Genomic DNA, 19,967 nt, shown 5'->3' on the forward strand with positions numbered 1-19,967 from the left:
CCACCGTGTTCATCCTTTTTTATCTTTTCTCTGAGTCTCATTCTCTGCACTGTAGTCACTCCTCACATAAACATCTTGTCCCACCACATGGCACAAAAGCATCAGATCAGTTCATGTCTAGCCTTATTCCAAGATTCCCCACTTTCATTTTGACACTCTTGACAGCAGTAGGAATGATATGGCCTCTTTACGGATTGCACTCACAACCCACAGTACATGACATCAAATAAGTTCTAGGGCTAGAACACATTTACTGACCTGTCTCCTCCAAAAATATTTTATTTTCTTTCCAACCTTTCATGAAACCAAGTGGACTTGTGTATGGCCTACAAGTAAACTGTAAAATCATCACAAAGACATAAAATTTCCTCTTACCTGTAGTTCACTACTGTATACTACATGTACATTCAGAAAATTTATATATTGTTTTAAAAATCGTGATCTGCAAAATACATGGCAGTGAAACTGTTAAAACATACCCCCTACTCTTTGGGTCTTCAGATGCTGAGTTCACCTTGTACATGTCTGTTTACACATGAAAACAGAAGCTGTGTGCAACTGAGTTGGAAAAGTCACAATATGCAGATGCAAATAACCAGAAAAACATATTCTGTAGGAAAAAAAAAAAAAAAGGCAGTTCAAGCTCTTGCTACACTCACTCATGATACATTTATTTTCATGAGCTCTGAATGCAGAATTCTGAGCAGTACAAAGGAAACCACAAGTAGCTTCAATAATGATTATATGCTCCAGATGAATGTTACAAATGTGTAACAAATGTATTGGCGGTATCTATTGCATTAATACTCTGATTCTTTTTCTGTCTATATACATACATAACCCAATACCACTGTATTGTATGATATACCTTTCATCTTCGTAAGTAATGGATGGCACATGTCCTACTAGTGGGAAAAAATACTAAGCCATACAAGTATGTTGTGTGTGCTTGCTCTTAATGTATGATTTATGATTTATTGATGGCTTTTATTTGTCCCTGTTCAAAACAGAGACCACTGAACAGTGGACAGTACATAAAAATCCCCTCCCCCATTCTTTTGCTTTCATGCATGAGAAATTATTGTACAAAGGGTCACAGTCTGTCTTTAATTCATTTCTCTAACGTGCTGATTAGACCACTATCACTTAGAATTCTCCTGCTTTCTATGTCACCACTTTAACAAGTTTGTGTCTGCAGTTGTGAAACTTGCATAGATGCTATTATGCAAATTGTGTGTGTGTGTTTGTTTGCTTGTTTGTTTTTCCCCTGCAGTAGCAAGGCAAACTCTTCCCAGCACAAACTGCACTGCTGGATCTGCAATGATATTTGCAAGCACACCGAACACTGAGGTAAACATCTTCTAACTCTTCCTTGTTCATTCGTCTTTCTGGGTCTCCCTACTGTTTGTCTGGTCATTCATTTTACAAGATTTGTTTTTCAAGGTCTAAGCAACAAGGTCGAAGCTAATTTAACGGGGCATCGTTTTGTGTTTACACATATATTCTCTTCAGCTAATTAAGTTGACCTGCCTAACCTCCATGCAGGTAAGTCTGTGTGCTTGTTTATAAAATACATGCAAATATATTGATAATAGAACACTTTTTTTTTTTTTTTTTTTAATGAAGTTGTCAATTTTATTGTGCTCTTTTGGGAAGCAGTAAATACGAGTTATAATGACCAAAACTGGGTGATATACCCTCTGCAAAGTCTAAAGCAGATCACTGCCCATCAGACAACTAATCCACTACCAAGTGCCAACTTCTCGTTGCTATATTGCTTCATTTATTTGCTGCCATTTCTCCTTTGCAGTTGTTCTTTTTAAGTTTTTGCCGTTATTTTTTATTAGTATTTGCATATATATATATTCTTCCATTCCTTGAAACCACTTTGCGAAGGTCAGTGAGATGCAGAGGAAAAGAGTGAGCCTGTCAGAAGGAAACCCGGCCATTGCCTTCCACATAGAAATATCCAAAGTTCCTAAGACATTAAAGACGTCGCAGTGAGCAGGGTGGCGATAATGAATGCTTAATTGCTTCAGATGGAAGGCGCCTTCCCTTAGCCAGGAGGAGCCCCTTTGTACGGCAGCTGGTGCCGCTCGTAGGGGGTTGCAGCTCTCCCCTCCGCCTTTGGCTCCGCGTTTTGGCCCCGGCCGGGCGGCCGCGCAGCCGTGAGCCCCCGCGGAACCACGCGGAGCAGCCAGAGCCGGCCCGGCAGCAGCGCGGCGCGGAGCCTCCGCTCTCTGCTGCACAGCCAGGAGCCGCGAACCCCAAAGCAAGCGCTGCGGGCCGCCCCTGAGGGGTCACCCCGGTGCCCCCCGAGGCAGGCGAGGCAGCCAAGGAGCGGGCAAACCTCACCCACCCCGCAGCTATCCTGCGCTTCCCTGCCAGCACCGTCCCCCTCGGCCATCTCGCTGCCGCTTGTGCTGTTGTTATTTTGTTGATTATGATGTTGCTATTAATTATTTAAAGTTTTGTTTTGTTTTGTTTTGTTTTGTTTTGTTTTGTTTTGTTTTTTTTCCTCTAAAGCCACACTCCAGAGCTAGGGGTCCGGGCTGTTTTGGAGAAGAAAATTTCCATTGAGAACGAGCATGTGTATGGTGTGGAAGTGGCCCCACGTACACTCCTTGCGAGACAAGCTCCGTGTGGACAGAGTTTTCCCGCTGCCCCACATCCCCCCTTCTCCCGGCAGTCTGTACCCTTAGAAGTGGGCCGCAGCAGCCGGCGCGGAGCCGGGCTTGGCTTGCTGCTCCCCTCCGGCCCTCTCGGTGAGAACAACGGGGCCCGATCCTCCCCGGAGGGACCTCGTTGGAGTCGTGGCTGAAAAGCGGGCCTTGAGAAACCTCGCTACCTAGAGACTTTTGTTCACCCCAGAGACAAAATCCGCTCTCTATTTCCTGTTCTCGAACACTTCCTGACACGGGGAAGATAACAAAGGGGAAAGTTTAAAGCAATAAATATGCTCCATCCGCCCCGTCCCCCGTCTTCGGCCGGCGCTGAAGCCAGGAGGCACTTGGCCGAGGAGAAATCGGGCTTTCCAGCCGTCGACCGGACCGTTCTTCCTACACAGGGTTCTGCCACTTTCTTAGCATCTTAGAGGATTTTCCTCCCGCCACCCGAACCTCTAGGGTTTATTTTCCTACAGCTGCCAAAGACCTTGTTCCCCAGCCTGTGCTCCCCCTTCCAGCCTGCCTATTGCAGCCCGGATTCAAGAGGGGCCGGTGCCACTGCCCTTGTGCTAGAGGTAGGGCTCTCCGGGAAGGCTCCAGGAAGAAAGGATGGCATTATGGTAACAAGATTTAACAAGTCAAATGGCATTATTAAAGTCACGAAGGTTTCCTGGACGCGCAGAAGCCCACTGACAGGTTTTCTTGTGCTTTGATAGATTTAGTACTGTTTCCGTACACTTCTCCCTCCAGTAGCTAAGACTTGAAGATTTAAGATCGTACACCTCTAGACGACTCAAAGCCTACTCCCGGAGCAGCTAATACACTTCGTGATTGATTTTCCCGCTGAGATGTTTCCCGTTTCAGCCCTGTGAGAAACCTCTGTCCACTCTCGACACACTGCTGGGGTCCTCGCCGCATCCCGCAAGGCAGCGAGGGGAGGTCGGAACCTCAGGGAGGTTTTCCCTTTTGGAAAACATTTTTTCTGCCCAATGCGCCTCAAGAAAAGTTTTAAACTGAAAGATCCTTTCCGTGTGCCCGAGTGGCGAGGCTCTACCGAGCCATCGCGGTGCGGTGGGGCAAAAATACCCATCCTAAGCGCAGGCGGAGTCGCTCTGCGTGCAGGGACCTCGCTGTCTCCCGCTGCGAGGCTCCGAGCCTGGACGGCGACAGCGACGGGCCCCTAGCCCTCACTGCAAGGGCATCTCACTCGACTGTTAAAGCTGCCTCCTTTCCGAAAACGACCACTACTTTATTCATTTATCAAAGCAGTTTTTTTTTCCCCCCCCTTTACTTTATTATTTTCCCCTCTGGAGCCCTCCCGGTTTTCGCCACTAAACAATCTCAGGGCAGAATTAATAGCTGTTCTTTACGGGATGGAAAGGGTTAATCGCCGCTGTCGATTTGGGGTTTGGGTTGGTTTTGTTTTTGCTATTTTTTTTTTCTTTTTCCCTCGAACGCATACAATCTCATTTGAGCCCCTCAAAGTGGTGAAAGGTATTGATTGCTATGTAGATCCACCGACTTTTAGCAGGCTCCCCAAGCCCCCTTCCCAAAAGTAAATATATAAGAAGAGGAAAAAAAAAAAAAAAAAAAGCAAGCAAAAAAAAAAAATATATATATATATATACACACTTTTGGAAGTGTCCCAAATACGTACAAACGTACAAATCCCGTTTTATGTCTTCCCATTCACGTGTATATTGATATCATAAAAGAGAAATCCTTCAGCGAGGTTTTTCTCTCAATACTTTATTCATTGAAACTGGCAGTTCCACTTATTATTCCACTCCCCTAAACCCGATTCTGATGCTGGCTAAATATAGAGCTTCGCCTTCCTGGGAACGCGAATCGAATACACAGTAAGCAAATCAGTAGCACAGGAGGGGGAAAAAAAACCCTTGATCAAAGCCCTCCTTTTCTTCCCAATCCTAGTTTGTTGGGGCGGAGACAGGTCTCTCACTTATTGCAAATCATTTGCAAAAATCAAGCTTAAAATGCAATAACCTCTGCCAGAAGTAGTAGATTTAAAAAAAAAAAAAAAAAAAAAAAAAAAGTTATGGGATGGGGTCTTAATAGAATTAAAAAGACTAAATTATTTTCAAGTAAAGATGAAACGCTGGAAAATAAAATGCGTTCTTTCAGAGTTGGGGATGTGTGTATTTTTAATCAGACTAAATTTTTAAAATGGGAACGTAGACATCCACGGGGAAAAATGCACAAGACGGAGAACGGAAAAACACCTTCCCCGCTTCAGCCTCTCCCACAGAATCCGTGGATGCTGTTCTCGATCACTGGGATGCCTCTTTATTTTTTAATTACCACGAACCTTTTGCCAGCCCGCAGCCCGCGAGGTCACCCGGGGAGAGGGGGAATCGGCATGCTCCGTGCAGCGGTGAGGGGGGGTGGATATTTGCAGAATACCGGGGCGGAAAGGCACAAAAGGTCAGAAACGCGCCCACCGCGCGGGGCCGCGGCCGGTCGCCCCGTGACCAGCAGAGGTCGCCGCGGTGCCCGCCTGCGCGCAGCCTGCGCGCCCCGGCGCGGGCAGAGGCCGGCTGGGGAAGGGGCCGCCGGCAGGGAACCGACCCGTGCGGAGTGCTGCGCTCTTCCCGTGTCCGCAGCCCTCGCCACGCTGCTCACGCCGAGCACCGCATCTCGCCTTCCGCGGGCGGTGGGGATGTGCGCACGGAGGCCCTGCCAGGGAGCGGCCGCATCGAGCCGGGGGGTGCGCGGCGGGGTTGCTGCGGGCTGCGGAACACGGGGAGGCGGATGGCGGGGGTGGGGGTCACAGCGGTGCTCCCCAAGCCCACTCCTGCAGAGCCGTCAGTGTCGATGGGAGCGAAGGTGCCCATTTCCAAAGGTTTGCCCCAAACACGTGCCGGGCTTGTCAGGAGCTGACAAGCGATAATTCTTGATAATTGCTTTTTGGTTACTCAGCTAAAACACAGAATTATAAACTACATCAATAGGTAATCTCTTATATACATATGTATACGCATATACGTAAATGTACACATGTATGTGTAACGCCAGTTTCTTGGAAGTAGAAGCAATCGTTTTACAGGGTTGCGTTTCCCACTGTTTATATAAACGTCGAATATGTAAAGTAAGTGTGTGTGTGTTTGCAACCATATCTTTACCTCCTGACACTATCTTGATATCATTTAAGACAGCTTAGTTATCTCTACAAGTGCCAAAGCTGAGTCCCACTTCTTGTTTGAAATAAAGTTGGAGGATGTGTTTGCTCCCTCAGCTTTGCAAAGGAAAACATCTTGCAAACTAAGTTAGGACTGCGAGGAGATCTGTTGTTTAGCAGCTGTCTCATCAGCAGATGCAAGTTTCAGAACTTTTTCTTGTCTGTTTCATTGCAGCCAGATTTCCCTGCGGGAAGATATTCCGTATGAATATGGCTTTTGCCTCTCTTTCACCCAAACTCTAGACTCGTCGGTTGCCTTTAAAAAAAAAAATGTGATGACTGCAAAAAAAAATCCTGATGAGTAGTGATTGGAGGGCACTTATACACTACGTTGATGAGGGCGGTGTAATACCCCATATGGAACAGAACACAAAAATGGGATCTAAACAAACTCCAAATGGGACGTTTAAGTTGGGTGTGTGGATTCTGATGGTTCTGGGTGCATAGGCTGGGGAGCCGCTGCAGCTCCGAGCATAGACTAAAGGAGACGCAGTGGGTAGCCTAAGCGGAGCCTGCCCTTTGCAAACACACCAAAAGAAATCAGTGCCCACGGGAAAGTAGCATTTTGCCTGGTTCGGGAAGCTTTCAGATAACCTCCTGCTGCAGCCAGCAGCTCCGCAGGGGCCGGTGCACGGCAGAGCGAGCTGCCGGGTGCTCTGCGCCGGTGCGCAGCCGGGGGCACGGGTATTGCACTCTGCCGCACCTCGACGCGGATCTGAGCATCCAACACCTCCTCGAGGGACCAGCGCCACTCAAACGGCAGAGTTCGCGTCCTATCCCCCCCCCCCTTTTTTTTTTTTGTTTGTTTTTTTTTTTTGTTTGTTTTGTTTTTGTTTTTTTTTGTTTGTTTGTTTGTTTGTTTTTAAAGGGATTCTCCAAGGGGAAAGACAGGAGCTTTCCACTGTTCTGTGCGAACCTCCATTTTCGGCCAAGCTAAGAAACCGTCCAAACACAAGATGCATTTCTATTTACAGATGAGGGGGGAAAGAAAGAGAGAGAGAGAGAAAGAAAGGAAAAGGATCTAAAAGGGACTGGAAAACATAAATAGAAGGGAGGGAGTGTTTAGAGACAATTTAAGGTAAATATTTGTACCTACTTCGATCTCGTGTTTAACAGAAATACTTGAAGCTTTTATTCACAGTTTTAAGAGAGAAGGAGGCTGGAGGAAAACATAAACAATCCCATTTTGCTGCTGGGGCCATGCCCAGCCAGCCAGTCTATCCTCCCTGATCAGGGGAGCGTCGCCTGGGCGAGCCAGAGCAGCGGCGGCTGCCGCCTGGGAAAGATAAACGCTCGGGTAGGAAATAGCAGGATTAACACCACCCTCCCCCCAAATATAATACCTTTACGTACGCATTATATATAATATATATAACATATAACATATAACATATAACATATAACATATAACATATAACATATAACATATAACATATAACATATAACATATAACATATAACATATAACATATTATATATTATATATTATATATTATATATTATATATTATATATTATATATTATATATTATATATTATATATTATATATTATATATTATATATAAAGTAAATACGGCACGGCGAGCCCGCGAGGGGGAAGGGGTGGAGGAGCCCGAGCGGGGCCGGGAAGGAAAATGAAAGGTGTGACGGGAGATAAGCGGCAGGGACGGAGGAGAGCGACAGGCAGAAAGTATAAAGAGAAATACAAATGAGGAGAGAGGAAAAGTTGCCTGCGAGAGCCCCGCGCTGGGGCCGCCGCGCCGCCGGGCGCTGAAATATGATAATGAGGGCAGCTGCGCCGCGCCGCCCGCAGCCAATGGGCGCCGCGCAGCCGTGACGTCCCCGCGCATGACGTCAGGCCAATGGCGAGCGGGCTGAGTTGGAGCAGAGAAGTTTGAGTAAGAGATAAGGGCGAGGCGAGCGCCCGAGCCGCCAGCGCCCAGTCCGGCACCGCCGCGCCGCCGCACCGCACCGCACCGAAACGCACCGCGCCGCACCGCGCAGTTACCGCACCGCGCGGCCGGACCCCGCCGCGCACCCGGCGCCGCGCGCCCCCTTCTCTCTCCGCAGCCCTGACAGTATCTCCCACGCCGGTGGTGTTTTTGTTTTGCTTTTTTTTTTTTTTAAGCTTACAGTCTCTATTTTTTTCCTTTTGTTGTTGTTATACTTCTGATTTTTGATTATTTTTTATTATTTTTGATTATTTTTTATTATTTTTTTAGCGACAGCTCTCAAACCTACTTTGGGGTCTTAAAACGAAACCGTACACCATTTCACTGTGGACATTACACCCTCTTACAGATATGGGAGACATGGGAGACCCACCAAAAAGTAAGGCGGAATTTTTACCGTTGTTGGAATAAATATGCTATCTATTGTAATCGTCTCAGGCAGGCGAGCTGAACTTCATTTGAATGGTAGAGAAGGTGCCTTTGTTGCCATGCCTGCATGCTTGCTGTGTTTTAACCTCGTAGCCTTGTATGTTAATAGCCTGGGGTCCTGCTCTTTTTTAAAGTTTGAGGAGCAGGCAAGGTTTTAATGGGCTAACCAAACACGGAGACTTAAATTCTCTTCGTGATAGACTACAGTGAGGCTGTCTGACTATCCAGCACCTAGTTCGTCTAGGGGAATTAGCATTAGACTTGCAAAAGAGAGCAAGTGACAACCTTAATGATGCTTGTTCTTGCTAACAGCCTAGAGCCCCCTCTTCTATGTCAAAGAGCTGAATGGGAAGCGCAAGAGCCAAGCATGCAACGTTTCCAATCAGAGCCTCTTAAAAAATTATATGTAATGTATAGGTGCTCTCCCTGTAAGGAAAGGAATCCGAACGAGCAAACAATAAAATAAAAATATAACAAATATGAAGTTTGGAGTTTTGATTCTGTGTGAGGCTCTTGAAATGAGGACCTTCACCCCGAAAAATGTTCACATCTGCATTTTAACATATGTTCCGCCTCCCTACTAAACGAGGCAAGGTTTTGATGGCACACTTCAATTACCATCCAAAAGTGTAGTACTCTTTAAACAAACAAACAAACAAAAAACCCTCCCAGAGTAAGCCCTATAAGGGAACGACACTAAAAGTGTTTATCTCTGTAGGAGAATAAATGGTTAGTCAATCATGTATTTATTTTCATTTCAGAAAAACGCCTGATTTCCCTATGTGTTGGTTGCGGCAATCAAATTCACGATCAGTATATTCTAAGGGTTTCTCCGGATTTGGAATGGCATGCGGCGTGTTTGAAGTGTGCAGAGTGTAATCAGTATTTGGACGAGACCTGTACGTGCTTTGTTAGGGATGGAAAAACCTACTGTAAAAGAGATTATATCAGGTACGCCGTTTACATTGTTTAATTCTTCGGTGAGATTTTTATTATTTATTTATTTATTTATTAAATTTTATAAATCTAAAAGAAGCAGGGAGAGGAAAAATAGTGAGAAATGGGCAATTGCTATATTTTAAGTGATTTTCCAAAGGTACACAGACGGGGGTGGGGGTGGGAGGGAGAGTTCTAGTCTTCAAGATTTTATTTCACAAATTCAAATGCAAATCTCTGTATAAACAAAACCACACTCAGAAACAGCTAGCGACTCGGTGGGACCTTCCTGAGGACTTTGGCAACGTATCCTGTGATTCTATCAAAGTGGGAAATCGTAGGTAAGGGAGAATGTTTTCAATAGCATAGAATTATGGACAACGCAGAACTGAGCAATTTTAACATGACCTAAGAAATGTATGTTTGTTTTTTTGCAAAGCCATAATGGCACTCAAAAGAAAACCACTTAAAGCATTTATGCCGTAAAAATAAATACGTGGGGGGAAATAAAAATAAACTAGGCCTATTAAAAAACAAATAGGTAAAAGAACAGAAAACACGTTGAAGTTTCTTTCAGAATGAAGAAAGCTTTTATGGGAAGGTTAAAACCTAGATTGAAACGTTTCTTCGTTAAAATAACTGACATAATCTTTTTAAATATTAACCCCTTTGGTGATATCTGACTGTCTTTTCTTTCTTATCTTATCTGTACTGATGAATTAGACAGAGCAGATCAAATTGCCCATCATCTGTTGGCGAACAATTGGGTATATTTAGATAATGGAACCGCTTCCTTCCTCACATTAAAATCTGGTAACTGATAAAATGTGAGAGTTGCCAATCCTGACACTATAGAGAAACCAAAGCGGGAATTTCGAGAGTGCTTATTATTTGTTCTCCTGGGTCATACTGATCCATTTCGGTGTCTTCTACTGGGCTTGAAAAACCAGAACTTTGACACTGAGGTAGGGACAGTGTTTTTATTTTTTTTTTTAAATAATTTTTTTTTCGGAAAGTTTTGGGAACAAGTACCTACCTACCCTCCTAAAATACCTTCTCTAGTTTCTTTGTAATTCTGAATTGAAATAAAACGGTTGAGTCTTTTCTTCTCCAGTACACAATTCATAACCAGATCATTTGTACAAGCCATGCCGTGAGGTTATTCTCAAAGTTTTACTGTGGCAAAAAAGAGCCTTATTATTATTATTATTATTGTTATTGTTATTGTTATTGTTATTATTATTATCTTCTTTCAATCGCACTTTGGAGATGTGCTACTAGCGTCATCCTTTCACAAGTTTCACATGAAGGGAAAACGTTTTAGACTGAGGTGTACTCACTTACCTCCTGCAGGAACTCAGTGGGAGAAATTTAAAAAACAACAACAACAAAAATGTAACTCTTATAAGTTTTTGCGCAGTACACTTCATTTGCTACAGTTTTAAAAGTAAGTTGTCCATTATGTGCAAGTCGGCTTTGAATTAGACCATGAGCCTAATCTATAATTGTCAGGCATGTAGGCAACACCCTCCAACTTTTGTACCAATTAATGCATACACTCTGCTCTTTTGTAGTTTAGCAGTTTTACAGTTTGTTGTTGTTTCTCTAAACATTATAATTTGCAAATTGTATGAATGTAAGGCGAGTACAAGTCTATAGAAGCTAAATAAGTGTGTAAATAAACACGTACACACAAGTATACATCACAGGCTGTATCGCTAACGAAGTGTACTGGTGAGGAAACGGGTGTGAATGAATATTAGCTCAGTTTTAAGAGCAGCTTTTACAGTTCTGTGAATTGCATCCACGTTTGTGTGTGTGCATCTGTGCGGTTTGCGGAAAGATTATTAATTTTACTTAATACCAAAGAGTACTAGCAATGAGTACTGGGTGGCAGCCGAGAGACAGCAGTTATAGACACCGGAGTTGGAACATTTTCTCCTGCTCATCTACCAACGGGTGAGCTGTCCCCCCCTCCTCCACGGAAGACGAGGAACCCCCCACCCCCTCCCAGAGATGCAGTAGTTGCTGTGGGGGGCTGTCGGCGAGAGGTTGCCCTTTCACTCGTGCTGTAGGGCTTCGACCCCGGTTCAAGGTGGGAGAAAGTAGGAGGGGAGAAGGAGCCGTGAGGCTGGCTTGCAGAGCCAGAGCATCGAGAATGCCTTTTAGCAGGGGGCGGAGGAGGGGAGTTGCACTGCTAGTGAGTGTGCATGTACATAAGGATATAAGGGTGTGTGTGTGCCTCTAGCTGTTAAATAAAATGAACCTAGCGAGAGAGGGAAAGGGGAAGAGCGCCGGCAGAGCCGCGTCCTGAAGGCTATGCCGGCGGGAGCCCGGCCACGCGTTAAACGACAGAAGTCCTAAGTAGGTTTCTCAAAAAAAAAAAAAATAAATAAATCACTTGGCGAGGCAGGCCTGTTTGGGTGTGTGGAGTGGGTGTCAGCCTCGCCAGCTTCGCCTGTCCCCAATGTACCCGTGCGGGACGGTTCAGCTGCGGGCCCGTCCAGGTCAGGTTCCCCCACCGCGACGGCCGGCGTGAGGGCACAGACGCCCCCTGGCCCCGAGCAGCACGGGCTCTGGGGCGGGAGGTCGGCGTCTCCCAGGGACTGAGAGGGGTCTTTTTTTTTATTTTTTTCTTCCAATCCTTCCGTCCCTTTTCCTTGCCCACCGCCGTATCTGAGTCTCCGCCACGTTTTATTGCGGGGGGCGAGGGGAAGAGGGAAGGAGGTAGGCAGCGCACCGCCAGCAGCAGAATCCGTTTTATTCCTTTGCCCTTCTGGCTCCCGTATTTTCAAGCCTTATTTATCTTGCGTGCTGCGCGTCGCGCGGCTACGCGGAGCCACGGGCTGCCCACGAGCGCAACTGAAAACCTCTCTCTTTCTTTTTCCCCTTCCTTCCCCCCTCCCTCCCTCCCTCCCTCCCTCCCTATTCCTCGCCCTCCCCTTTCCCCCACCCCGTGCTCTCCCTCTTTCCCTCCTGTCTCCTTCTCTCTGGGCTGGGCCCTGCTCAGGTTATACGGCATCAAGTGTGCCAAGTGCAGCATCGGCTTCAGCAAGAATGACTTCGTGATGCGCGCCCGCGCCAAGGTGTACCACATCGAGTGTTTCCGCTGCGTGGCCTGCAGCCGCCAGCTCATCCCCGGTGATGAATTCGCGCTGCGGGAGGACGGCCTCTTCTGCCGGGCGGACCACGACGTGGTGGAGCGGGCCAGCCTGGGCGCCGGGGACCCCCTCAGCCCCCTGCACCCCTCCCGGCCGCTGCAGATGGCAGGTACTGCCCGCGCAAGGCGCCCGGAGGAAGCCCGCGGGGTTTGGGGGGCTCCGCTCCTCCCAGCCTGTGCGGCCACGGAGCGCCACGGGTCCGGCTGCCGACACCTGCGCGGGGGTCGCGCCCCGCAGCATCCCCCATTCGCCTGCCTGCATCCTCCGACGGCCAGGCAGCGGCTGCGGGAGAGCTCCCCCTCCCCGAGCCCCCGACGGCCGGGAGCAGGTCTGCGGCGCGGACCCCTCCGCGGCCGGTCCTGCGGAGCACGGGGAAAAGCTGCTTGAAGCACTGGTGGAAGCAGGGGCCGAGCAGAGATAGACTTCATAACTACAGGCGAGCACTTAGGCTGTAATTTAAAACTGTCAAAAAACTAATCTTCAGTAATTGCCTTTTAAAGTGACTCTGCCGTCTTGAAACGTTTTATGTGATTTGATGAGAATTTCATCTTAAAACTCAGCATTGTCACTTCGCAGTCAAACCACCTTGCAACTTTACTCACACTTTTAGTTCTCGCCATGTGCTAAGAGTTAGGGACGCTTAGCAGAAGAAGAGGAACGTTTCTTAGAGACAAACAAAGCTCGATAAAATAATGTTTGCCGGCAGTGTTGCTGGGCAAGTAACTATAATATGAAAGGTTATTTACAAACACTGCTTTGTTTAAATGGGCTACTTTCCTGCTTCTGAGCATTTTTTTTTAAGTGACATATCTATATGAGGGGAAAAAAACACCACGTAATAGATAATTTCGGAATTTTAGAAAGGTTGTACGTGCTCTCTAGGGTGTATTTGTGCATGTCTTTGAAAAGCATATTGTGTCTGCGGGTAAAATACTGCTAATATTTGAACCCTCCATATTATCTTCATCGAATCATTGCTGACTTATTGTTATAAGCAGATAAGTCAGAAGCCCGGCGTACTTTTCTCCACTTTTAAATTGGGGAAGAATTAATTTTTATTTATTTTTTTTTCCTGTCATTTTTTTAAAGTATTCAACAAAAGTTGACATAAATTCACCTAACACCTCAACTTTCTAAGATAGACGCTTGTCTCCTGAGCTCTGGGATACGGAGCTCTCACAGGACTTCCCTCCGTCGTCACGGTGCAGTGGATTTGGCTTGTTATGCTTTAATTTGGAAGCACCAAACAGCCGGGAGCTGTTACACGTTATCGTGGCCTCTGGCTAAACTGAGATAGATTCAGTATACAAGAAGCAGACCCGAATCATGATTAATTTTAAAAAGTATTCTTTTATTATTTTTCGGGCCAAAAAACTGTTTTGGTGATTTGTCAGAACATAAGTACATAAAACCCTCCCCCTCCTTTCCTAATGCACACACACCTTTGTTAACTCACCCTCCCCTGTCTAGGCTCATACAGGTTCAAGCTTCTGTCATTAAGGGTTTTAGGAGGGGTGGATTGTTTTTGCAAATTAATTATCTGTGGAGTCAGAAATGTCAGTCCTGTCACTCTACCAGCGCATAAAGCAGAGGCGGCAGCAAGAGCTCGGGTAGAGGTGACTGCCTGAATGGCCTTTGAAAGGGATTCACCCCCCCCCACCCCCGCCACTCCCACCACTCTCGCCTCCCCCTGTCCCACTGGCTTAGATTCAGAGCCTCTGCAGACTCCCTGTTTCCTACTCATGGGGATCCTATTCCTCCCTTCCCCTTCCCTTACAGCAGAACCTATCTCTGCCAGACAGCCAGCTCTGAGACCCCACGTCCACAAGCAGCCCGAGAAGACCACCCGAGTCCGGACTGTCCTCAACGAAAAACAGCTTCACACCTTGAGGACCTGCTATGCTGCCAACCCCAGACCCGACGCCCTCATGAAGGAGCAACTGGTGGAAATGACTGGCCTCAGCCCGAGGGTTATCAGGGTTTGGTTTCAAAACAAGAGGTGCAAGGACAAAAAGAGAAGCATCATGATGAAGCAACTTCAGCAACAGCAACCAAATGACAAAACTGTAAGTGCCTTCAGTCTCTGACCATGCATTGCCTTCCTTCCTAAAGAGAAACCCATAGGCTAAGGCCAGTCTGTCCAGCTTCTGGGGCCGATTGGGCGCATTTGATTTTATGGGAGCTCCCTTAAAACCAACAAAATAGTAACATTTAAATATTATCTGCTTGTTCTGCTCTCAGTGCAATTAAAACAGACCACAGAGAGAAGCAGATATAGGCTGCTCAAGCGAACACATGTATTTTTGTGGGGCTGAGGATTCGCAGTGGATTAGGCTAACTTCTATGCAGCATGAATTGCGACCTGCAGAGCTTATGGGATGTAAAAAGCCCATCCTTGTGTAATATTTATATTGCAAATGCAAAGGACTCCTTGAGGGAAAATGACGCATTCACCCTCTTCAATGGTTTTACACAGGAGTAAACCCAGAAGTAAAACCCATGAGTGAAAGGGTAATTTGGTGTATTTCCTTAGCACTTTATATACATGTGTGTGTTTCTCGGTGCATTTACTGTAGAAAAAAAAAAAAAAAAAGTGCAAAGTTTTTGGAATTACCGTCGTGTCTTCAGGTTACTTAATAGATAGATGGTTCTTGCGTAGAAATATATTGAGTTCTTTTCTGCTTGCAACTTTTTTTTTTTTTTTTTTTTTTTTTCTGCTGTTGTTGCTAATCTACTTGAAGAAGAGTCTGTTACTCTCTCTCTGTATATTGACTGACTTGAGAATGACTATTAATTCATAAGGCTGCCTAGTTAAGTGGAATTTAAGGAGTTTCATTTTACCGTGTTGGAATGCAATAAAACACGATGTTATTAACTCGCCTGAACAATCTATTCGTCGAGGGTTGGAGTTATTTTGTATACAGTGCCTGATCCACAGGGCATACCGGGGAGCTGGTGTTTCCCTTTTTAATATTTATTTATTTAGTTATTGCTTTTGAAAGAGCATGGTACTGGAGCTCCCCAGGTTTATCGTTCAGAGGATATACGATCCAGTTAAGGTCACTAAGAACAAAACCAGCCGGGATGCAAACTAGAAAGCGAGCATGATTAACCGTTTCTTGTGCCGAGCCATCGGCAGCCGAGACACTAGCTATTCGCGTTTGAGAAGGCTGGGAGGGGCTGGAGGGAGGTTATGCTTTGAGAGAAATACGAGGATTAAAGGGAAAGAAAGTAAACTTCCAGTGTGATAAATGCAGCGGGGCAGAAATGGACTGACCTAAAGTAGAATAGAGTAAGACATTCACAGCAGATTAACAAAGCAAATATAAGCGACTGTATAGATAAGATAGAAAGCAGTTTATTGACACAGCGCTTATATACAATAAAGTTAACCAAGCTCATTAACATCTTTTGCTGGGCTGTTTACAGAATATCCAAGGGATGACAGGAACTCCGATGGTGGCTGCTAGTCCGGAGAGACATGACGGTGGTTTACAGGCGAACCCGGTGGAGGTGCAGAGTTACCAGCCGCCCTGGAAAGTCCTGAGTGACTTCGCGTTGCAGAGTGACATAGACCAACCTGCTTTTCAGCAGCTAGTAAGTGTCGGTTCCCAGCCAGAGCACTGGGGGAGTTCGCTGACCCACAGCCCCTGGAGATGAGCAATCCAGGCTAGCCGGGTTTTCCTGAAATTACGAGGTGGGCATTTTGACACTCCGTAAATGAAGTGAATTAAACTGATTTCGCAGGGCTTGGTACAAAACGGTCCGCAGATCTTGTCGAGGTGAGTGCAAGCTGGGTAAGGCCCGACCCACGTCTGCGTCTAATTCAGCTCGCACGCCCCTGAAAACCGAAAGCTCCTCCACTTGAAATACTAAACTATTCCTCAGTGTCATTTAGTTGTATGCACGTTTCTGAAAGGAGTTTCAAAAATTTGTTCCCCACTCCCACTTCGGGCTATTTTTCACCTTATAATATACAATAGACTTAAAAACTGTGGTTGCAACATCAGCCTGAATTCTTCTTTTGTCCCACAAACATGAACAGTTTAACTAAAATGTTGAATTCCTTGTTTTACTTATATAAATCTCGATATCATTTTATACTTCTCTATTTATATATATACAAATATATAACTAGAGCATACGTTGTTGTGCTTTGGAAATAGAATTGTTAGTACGTATTCACATGCAAAATTCAAACAATGTAATGAACTGCCTTAAGCCAAAAGAAAACAGATATTTTTAAATAAATTCTGTTTTTAACTCAATTCCTTATGCCTACATCATTTGGCAGCTCATATGGGACCATATCATCAGCAATACTTAGGCCCAACCAGGTGAATTAAGGACAGAAGTTCAACCTTAACTCAATTTCCTGGCCTAAGTGTGTTAAAACCAGATCTTTAATATAATAAGGTATGTTGTGTATGGTTTTTCAGTGATTCCAAATAATACTTAATGATGAAACATTAATATACAGACCCTTCTTTGATATGTCAGGAATCTTTTTCCATATAAGTGACGGAAGATGAAAGTTTTTAGCCGTGTCAGGAGACATATTCAGTCTTTTTACAGTTTAGTATCACAATCCTTTGCAGGGTCCCCTTATTATTATTGTTGTTATTATTATTATTATTATTATTATTATTATTATTATTATTATTATTATTATTATTATTATTATTATTTCATTGTTTCCTGCTAAGTTGCAGGCTGCAGCCTGCTTGCCTATGCAAGCACTATGTTCATTCAACAAACTGCAGCACAGAAACAGAGCTGTTTGCACCATCTTACTTTGTGTAACCACTAAAAGCAACATTTTCCTGCTTTAATCAAGCTGTCAAACAGACACAAGAAAAAATGATATCCTTCATTTGCCTTGTTTATTGTGTATCCTATACAGAATAGGATACTTTTAAAACCTTTGAAATATATATATATATTTAAGGGATCGGTCTAAAGAAAAGTCATGGTGGAATATGGAGAGGCCAAATAAGGATAGGTCAAATATATTCACATATAGAGACGGATAATTCATTAGATAGATAAATATTGATGTATATTGTGCATAATGTCTGATACTGAAAAGAGATAAAATAAAAGATTGTGGATGGAACAGACAGTTAATCGACCATTCAGGGCACTTCTCTATTCTGGAAAGGGCCTTAATCATAGGATCACCCTGTGATAGGTGCCAAAGAAATGCATTTGGATTAACAAAGTTCCATCCTTCACATTAGGCCTTTTCCCAGCACTTCTTCTAAACTAAAAGGAGCCGTGGACCACTTTAGGATGGAGAAGTGTAACCTTCTTTATCAAACTGTCTCTTGTTAAAAGAGATACCAAATTCTTCAAATTGCAAGTGAAATAAGATGGCTTGTTTCAAAAGCTTTCTTCTCCTGGATGCTTCTCACAGGTTTCTTTTAATAAGTGCACAAAGGGGGAAAAATGTAACATTGAAGTTTTGTGTCAAAAAACACACACATTCTTAAATAATTGACAAGAACATCCTGTTGGGATCATCACTCTTGCAAGACATGGAAGAAAGCCGCACTAATAAGGTTGTTTGCTCCCCCCCTCCATCTATTTTTTTTTCCTTCATGATTTGCCTAAGTCCTGAAGAAGATTCGTATGAAGTCAGTGGGGTAATTAAACAAAACAACAGTGACATAGACTCCCATGGAAATGTATCTGGCCATTCAGCTGCATGCCTGTATATTTATTTTTGCATTTTTCTTTTTCTTGGAGTGCAGCTCTTCTTTGATTGTGACAAATGTAATTATTATTATTATTTTTTTTTCCAGGTTAATTTCTCAGAAGGAGGACCAGGTTCCAACTCTACTGGAAGTGAAGTAGCATCCATGTCCTCTCAGCTCCCAGATACACCCAACAGCATGGTAGCCAGCCCTATTGAGGCATGAAGAACGTTCACTCAGATTTCTGTTGTTGTTGTTTCTGCCCTTGCCCTCACCTCTGTTGGAGAGAGTGGGAAAATGATCGCATTGGGACTCTGAAATTTAGTGGGGAAAAGTATTTAACATCCCTGTAAAGGAACCACTCCATGAAATGAATGGAATCATGTTTGAAAAGACAAGGTAATATGGTAGCAACACTGTGAAGACAATCATGGGATCTTACTAGAATAAATATTAAAACAACAACAAACAACAACAAACAACAACAACAAAAGCAAAACAAAAGAAACAAAAAAGAAAACAAAAACAAAAAACACTATTCAGTGTTCTTAAGGGGATAAAAAAAAAGACATTTTCAAAACGTAGAGGATTTGTACTCATGGATCTCAGAGAAAAAAAAAATACGTGAAAAAAAAAATTATCTTTTCCTTTGACTGCACATCTTAGAGAGAAACCAAGGTAGAGGGACTTTCTATCGAGTCCCTCCTAATCCGAATGGTGCTGTTTCTATATTGGTCATTGCCTTGCCAAAAGGAGCTCCAGTAGGTTTTCCATCATCAGGAAAGAGACGATTTAGCCTTGCATTGTTGAAAGATTAATTGCAGGAAGGTGGAGCTGCATTGGTTTGCAATGTTGTTTTTAGTTGACTCTTAACAAGGGGTTGTTTCCTGGGTCTCTTATAGCATGTACTGTAGCGGAGTTTTGTTTTTGTTTGGTTGAGATCCATCCTCTATCAAGTCTGAAGCGATTAAAAATAGGTTTTTGAATTACTCTTTAAAAACCAATTTATAAAAGCATTGCAACAAGGTATACCTCTATTTTGCCACAAAGCGTCTCGGGATTGTGTTTGAAATGTGTCCGTCCAAGAACCTTCCCCTCCCCCAAAGATGTGTATAGTTATTGGTTAAAACGACTGTTTTCCCTCTCTTTCCCTCTCTTTCCCTCTCTTTCCCTCTCTTTCCCTCTCTTTCCCTCTCTTTCCCTCTCTTTCCCTCTCTTTCCCTCTCTCTCTCTAAATAAATAAACAGAAAAAAAGCAAAAAAAAAAAAAAAAAAAAAGTAAAAGAAAAGGAAAAGGAAAAAAACACCAACCTTTTTTGTTTGCTCTTGCATTGCAAAATTATAAAGTAATTTATTATTTATTATCGGAAGACTTGCCACTTTTCATGTCATTTGATTCTATTTTTTTGTTTGCTGAAGTAAAAGAAAAAAAAAAGGAAAAAAAAAAGAAAAGGTTGTACCGTGGTCTTTGAATTATATGTCTAATTCTATGTGGTTTTGTCTTTTTTTTTTTTTTTTTTTTCCTTAAATATTATGTGAAATAAAAGCGCCATATGTAGAATTATTTTATCTTCAGGACTATTTCACTAATTAAGCGTTTGGAATAGAGAAAATAATAATATTAATATTAAATAATGAACAAAGTTCCCTCTTAAATATTTGCAAGTTAGCAGCTGAAATACCTGAAATAAAATATTGCATGCAAAGCCTGTCGTTAGTGAATACAAGGAGTGTGATATTTTATTGCAAGTATTAATGACCGGCTTGTAAATTTCCGTTTCAACAACTATATCAGGGCTAGTTGGATGCCTTAGCTTTCAATCGATAACATTAGAAACTCTCTTGTTCTCCCCCTCCCCCTATCCTTTACCTTTAAAAGTGATATTACTCTAAGCATGATCTGACATAATGTTAAGACGTCTAAAGAACCGGG

General features: G+C 44.0%; 1 protein-coding gene across 1 annotated transcript; it reads left to right on the plus strand.

The window, feature by feature from the left end:
* Positions 1-4,039: 4,039 nt before the first annotated feature.
* Positions 4,040-18,731, plus strand: ISL1 (ISL LIM homeobox 1; the record flags this gene model as incomplete). Its single annotated transcript, XM_082782812.1, has 9 exons — positions 4,040-4,078; positions 4,863-5,526; positions 7,011-7,159; positions 8,084-8,192; positions 9,004-9,193; positions 12,189-12,448; positions 14,119-14,405; positions 15,769-15,936; positions 18,144-18,731. The coding sequence occupies 9 exons, from the start codon at positions 4,040-4,042 to the stop codon at positions 18,258-18,260; spliced, it is 1,983 nt and encodes a 660-aa protein (XP_082638938.1). The 3' UTR covers positions 18,261-18,731.
* Positions 18,732-19,967: the final 1,236 nt, after the last annotated feature.

The sequence above is a fragment of the Aythya marila genome (genome assembly GCF_965140915.1).
Source record: "Aythya marila genome assembly, chromosome: Z".
Lineage (NCBI taxonomy): Eukaryota > Metazoa > Chordata > Aves > Anseriformes > Anatidae > Aythya > Aythya marila.